The sequence below is a fragment of the Phanerochaete carnosa genome, assembly GCF_000300595.1.
Source record: "Phanerochaete carnosa HHB-10118-sp unplaced genomic scaffold PHACAscaffold_14, whole genome shotgun sequence".
Classification (NCBI taxonomy): domain Eukaryota; kingdom Fungi; phylum Basidiomycota; class Agaricomycetes; order Polyporales; family Phanerochaetaceae; genus Phanerochaete; species Phanerochaete carnosa.
The window spans coordinates 187,755-193,626 of record NW_006767641.1 but is presented as its reverse complement, the minus strand read 5'-3'; the positions used below and the strand labels follow the sequence as shown (position 1 = coordinate 193,626).

The following is a 5,872-nucleotide window of genomic DNA, read 5'->3' as shown; positions in this document are numbered from 1 at the left end:
ACGCTACTGCATGATTGGGTTATTAACAGAATACCACCTCATCACATAGTATCACTTTATACGAGTGTCTGTAGCATGTTCTTTCTGATCATGCGCCACTGCATGATTGGGTTATTAACACAATACTGTTTCATTACACAGTATTACTTTATATGAGTGTCTACAATACAATGTGTTTTCTGATTGCGCGCTGCTGCATGATTGGGTTATTAACACAATGCTGTTTCATTATATAGTATTGCTTGATATCAGTGTCTACAATATGATGTTTTTCCTGATCGCGCGCTGCTGCACAATCGGGTTTTTAACACAATACTGCTTCATCACATGGTATTGCTTTATATCAGTGTTTACAATATGATGTTTTTCCTGATCGCGCGCTGCTGCACAATCGGGTTTTTAACACAATACTGCTTCATCACATGGTATTGCTTCATATCAGTGTTTACAATATGATGTTTTTCCTGATTGCGCACCGCTGCACAATCGGGTTTTTAACACAATACTGTTTCATTACATGGTATTGCTTCATATCAGTGTCTACAATATGATGTTTTTCCTGATTGCGCGCTGCTGCACAATCGGGTTTTTAACATAATACTATTTCATCACATGGTATTGCTTCATATCAGTGTCTACAATATGATGTTTTTCCTGATTGCGCGCTGCTGCACGATCGGGTTTTTAACATAATACTATTTCATCACATGGTATTGCTTCATATCAGTGTCTACAATATGATGTTTTTCCTGATCGCGCGCTGCTGCACAATCGGGTTTTTAACACAATACTGCTTCATCACATGGTATTGCTTCATATCAGTGTTTACAATATGATGTTTTTCCTGATTGCGCGCCGCTGCACGATCGGGTTTTTAACACAATACTGTTTCATTACATGGTATTGCTTTATATGAGTATTTACAACATGATATATTTCCTGATCACACGCCACTGCGCGATCAGGTATTTTTCTTGTGAGTCACTGAATATTGCCATTTGACAGTATTTACATCCGAAAGTGCTCTCCAGAGTGCATTTGACTCTTTTCACAGTGCTTGCAGATTTTTAATCACACAACCCACATTTTAACCACCAACCCCCCTCCAAAAGAAGAGTAGAATATCTGGTTTTAAGAACCAGTTGAAACTAGGACTCAAACTCAGACTGGACTGATTAGGACTGGATACAGTCCAGTCCTATGTTGGTCCAGTCTTGGTCATAGTTTTTGGTTCCAGGTGGCCTTGAATATTTTTAGAACTGGTCATAACCAGTCAGGACCAGTCACGGACTGATCAAAAGTAACAATTTGACTAACTCAGCTTAGCTCAGAAGCTGATGGCGTTAGCTTAGCTTCACTAGGCTCAGGTTTACAAAAACACAAGCTGAGCTTAGTAATGTGTGGGCTTGGGCTTGTGGCGATGTCGAGCTGAGCTCAAATCTGGTCCAAGCTTTGGGCTTGATCACAATATAACGAGTGTTCTGGTGCTATCAAAAGGGAATGTATTTGAGTGTAGTAGATTAATACTGCATGTACTCACTAAATTATAACCTCCAGAAGATCTACACCTGCGGAACAAGTCGAGTCGCAGCGAAGTCCACAAGTGCGCGCCTACAGTAGGCACCAGACGGTAACGCACAATTGTGCTCAGCAGAAGCCATTACGTCTAGAATATCTATATTTTGTCTTCTATGTACATATTAGGTTGCTCTCTCTTTATTCTGAACTCAGAGAATAGTGATGGAGCCAGCACACCCAAGCTTGGGCTTTCGGGCCGAGCTTGGACTTGACTACGCTCCAAGCCCAGCCTTGAGCCCACTGCCAGGCTTGACTCAGACCAGGCTTGGCAGGCTTGCAGGCTTTGAAACCTGGCCTGCACATCACTAGCTGAGCTGCAGGTCGTTGCAGATCATGAGCCAGTGGCTTGGTTTGGCTTGGCTTGGATTGCAGCTTGCATTCTAATTAGGCAGGTGCTGTGGATTGACCTTGTCAGCAGTTCCACAGCTGCCACATGTAGACACACAGTCATGTACAACATGCAAACAATTTTCTTGCATAGTATGTGATCTGAATACATGCTTTGAGATATAATATAAATACAGAACACTGATAAAGTTGTTCAGAAACTTGAATTTCATATCAACAAGAAATTGTTGCAACACTTGTATTGCTGGTACATCATTGCATTATACATAATCACAGCCATTCATATAAGTTTATATCACTATTATTTAGAAGACCAAGGTTCTAAGGTGTGACATGACATTTTGTGCACTCTCAAGTGGCTGCACTCAGAATCACAAATGAACCATCTCATGCCTATCTGAGAGTTCATCCACTAGTGTACACATTGTGCAGTACCTCGATGTGGGTGCCCTGCAAACAGTGTTGTGTTATCTACAGGTCTCATAGCACCCTTCTGCATTTGCACATGATTTTGTCTTCAACTCAGAGGCTTTAGCATTACCTAGTGCCTCAGAGAAGCGAAGTGGGGTATTTTGACCACCTGTTGGCTTGGATTTCATGACATTGTCATACAGATAAGCTGTGCAATGTCTACTGTATGCTGGAATGTTGCTTTGGCAGATTAAGCTTCCTGAATTGGCCAATTAATATGGTCTCATGGCCAATTTGTCCTGAAATTGGCTTAGTATACTGGTAGTCTACTTGTACATGTGGCTCTAAGCTGAAATTTGTTGATCTGTGTCAGAAAAATAAAATTCCCCTTGAAATGCCTTTCAAGGCAAGTCAAGGCGTCAATGAGATCAAGACATTGCTTAAAGAACGTTAGTATTGAGAGACGCCGACATTCTATTCCGAGGCATCTCAAGGTGCCCGCAATGTCTGTTCAATATACTATTTTGGGCTACTGAGGCGCCGGACAGGCGACCAGGCAGCTCATCCTTGGGCTTCATATTGGCCGTTGACTGGTCTCGATAGCACTCAAATCTTTTAAAACAAACATATTATGATAGTTTATACATGTACTACATACACAACAGGCAATAATATACAGATATATCATAGAGAGGTAATGGCTGTACTCACTAGCTGCATAAGCAAAATGTCACGGTGCTGGAAATGCAATTAGCTCAGTAACTCAATGGTGTGATAGCAGGTAACATACCTTTTCTAACATGGGGGGTGCTACATCCTTCAGTGGTACTTAGCCGGATTGGAGCGTAGGCATTGGAGATGCTGTTGGCAGCTTCGACAGCTGCCCGGGCACAGCCGACGACGCATGCAGCTCCAGGACGTTACGGGTGGCTGGTGTATGGGGCATGAGAGGGCTGGTGCTTGTTGAATATATGGATAAGGTCGCCTCCAGCTGCAGCCGCCATGGCAATCCTATATGTCGCTCGGTAGTCAGTAAATTTCAGCCAGCTGAGTGAGGACACGAGGCTCCAAACTTACCAGAGTACTCTGGACTATACATCCTGGTGTACTGCCGCAGGACAGAACGAGGGAGCTGAAGATGTTGACGCTGAGGGGGAGAGCCAATGAGATGGCGGTTGAAGACAGAGATGGTTGAGTTACGATTCCGTCTCTGTCCGACCAATAAGTAGCACCGTTGCGTCGTCCAAACATACTCAAACCCTGAATGGGGGTTACGGGGAACTCAAGCTGTCTCAAGGTGTTGCAGTCCCGATTAGAAACATTACAAGGGCGTTTAGATGTTGCAGCGTGGCATATACGCTGTAATTTTGCAGACGTACTTGGAATGGAAACCCAATCATTGATCGCTTATTGAAACCCCTTGAAAGAGTCGCTCAAGCTGCTCTCAATATCCAAACATTGCAAGGGGGTCTAGAATTTTCCGACATGTACAATATTAGCTGGGGGAGAACTAGTCTGAGCTAGTCTGAGCCAGTTTAGAACCGAACTCAGTCCTGGACCAGTTATGACTAGTCTTGAACTGCAAAGAGGACTGTACAAGACCAGGACTCAGTCTTGGTCTGATTCTAAACAAACTGATGCTAGTTCTTGACTGGTCAGAGTCCTGGTCTAATACAATTTCTAAAAAAGACCAGACTGGACTGGAGCCTCAACCACTAGCTGAGTGCAACAAGGGCAATAGATATTGTATCAGCTTAAATGAGTGCTCAAGCTTGATAGAAGATGGCTTGAAGTTATTAGAGAGCTGCAGCTCATTTAAAGCACTGAAACATAGTAGAGACTACTGTATAGTTAATAGATTGGACATTAGTGCAAGCTATTAAAGCTGCTTATGATCTGATTCTGATAGTTTACATGAATCAATGCATTACTTATCAGATATGGAGCAGAAGGTGAGTGAGCGGCAGCAGCTGTAAATACTAGCAAAGAGAAAGCGGTCGCCAGTGGCGGGTGGGCTTTCTGGCAGCCTGTGGAAGTTGGTATTCACTAATGCCGTCGTTGCTAGCGTCGTTGTAGTCTCAAGCAGAACGAGGAGGCAACACTAAGAACTCATCTAGTGGGCGAGAACCCCTCTCTCTCACGCTTGCTGTATGTATAACATGAATTATAAGACTTCATTCAGAGGAAGTGGCCATACCAAGCGCGCAGCCGCCATTGGCGGCCGGAGGTCGATTCACAATATCCAGAACAAACCACGCACACGTTTGAAAAGTAGGCAATCGGCCGCCAGTGGCGACCGGTCTGCCACTGCGAACCATGATTCGCGCTGCAGTTCATCTGCACGGACTCATATATGATAATGCCCCTTCTTGCGGGTGCTGTGTTTAAACATTTCTGTGCCCTACCGCGCCGTTGGCTGCAAACTAGACCCGCATGCGGGTTTTGAGCCTGGTCAGTGCTTGACCGCCACCGGCGGCCGGATCGTTGTCCCGCTCTGTGCTGTATTTTTCGCTGTTCACGTATTCCTGAGTAGGCCGCCATTGGCAGGTATTACACTGACTTCCTACTGCGCCACGCGCCGTAGCAGCCATCCATCAGGAAGCTGTCTTTTCACACGCCCTCTATTGCAGACGTCGGTCCGTTGTACTCAGCCGCTACTGGCGGCTGGGCTATTGTTACACCCAGGTGCGTTGCTCTCATTCAAGAGTAAACCGCCATTGGCGGGTGATGAGCGAAGATATCCGCGCACCAGTTCGTTACTGGCAGTTGTTCGCAGGCAGCCGCCAGCGGCGAGCATAATACAACCGTGCATCCTAACAATCGTTTCTGTTCCAAATGTAGGCCGCCGTTGGCGAGCTAACCGAAACGGACCACTGGCTGGCCTACTTTAACTGTGTGTGCCCAGTGGGCTGCCAAAAACTAACGACGGAAGGACGGAGATGGCCTTCATAGCGACCACACCCACCAGGCGATGTGTTCCATCTTTGGCGTTTGCAGCCAGATGCTCAGAAGCTCGGTAGGTTGCCTTGTAAGGCTAGCACCACCATCATGATGTAAATTTCTGCGAGAGTTTCACAGATAAGGCAGCATCAACACCACAGACGCGGTATGCACATAAATTGGGGCCGCAGCGGTCACAGGAACATTAAGCTCGGTACTAGGGCACATTGAGAACCAAGGAGTGGTGATATATAGGCGAGTTTCTTGACTACTCAGCTTCTTGCTCTTCTCCCTCAAAGTACAAATCGTGCACCAGGATGCCAAGTGCTCCCTACGAGTGGCTCGACAAGGTCGCAATGTCATGCGAAACATTGCCAGTTTTGGCAGGGGACTTCGCAGATCGCGAAGACGTAGATGACGCGGAAGATGCGTTCATTCGCTTTGTGCTCGGCGGTCGCTTCCACCACACCAATGGCGGACTGTATCTCGCTCAAGTCACTCAGCCACAACACGCTGGAGGCCTCATCCCTGCGGTGAGAAGGCTAGAAGACGTTATGGGCATCTCGACGGAATTCCCACTGCATACAACTGGCGC

General features: G+C 45.9%; 2 protein-coding genes across 2 annotated transcripts in view; one reads left to right on the top strand and one right to left on the bottom strand.

The window, feature by feature from the left end:
• Positions 1–3,166: 3,166 nt before the first annotated feature.
• Positions 3,167–3,436, bottom strand: PHACADRAFT_201657 (uncharacterized protein; the record flags this gene model as incomplete). Its single annotated transcript, XM_007401957.1, has 2 exons — positions 3,167–3,348; positions 3,415–3,436. 2 exons carry the CDS (start codon positions 3,434–3,436, stop codon positions 3,167–3,169), a joined length of 204 nt encoding a protein of 67 aa, XP_007402019.1.
• Positions 3,437–5,594: 2,158 nt separating this feature from the next.
• The window catches only part of PHACADRAFT_33463 (uncharacterized protein), a gene marked incomplete at both ends in the record, with an annotated part of 2,964 nt that continues 2,686 nt past the window's right edge, over positions 5,595–5,872 (top strand). Inside the window, one exon of the mRNA XM_007401912.1 lies at positions 5,595–5,810. Within this exon, the coding sequence (XP_007401974.1) occupies positions 5,595–5,810 (216 nt within the window). The remainder of the gene's footprint in view (positions 5,811–5,872) is intronic.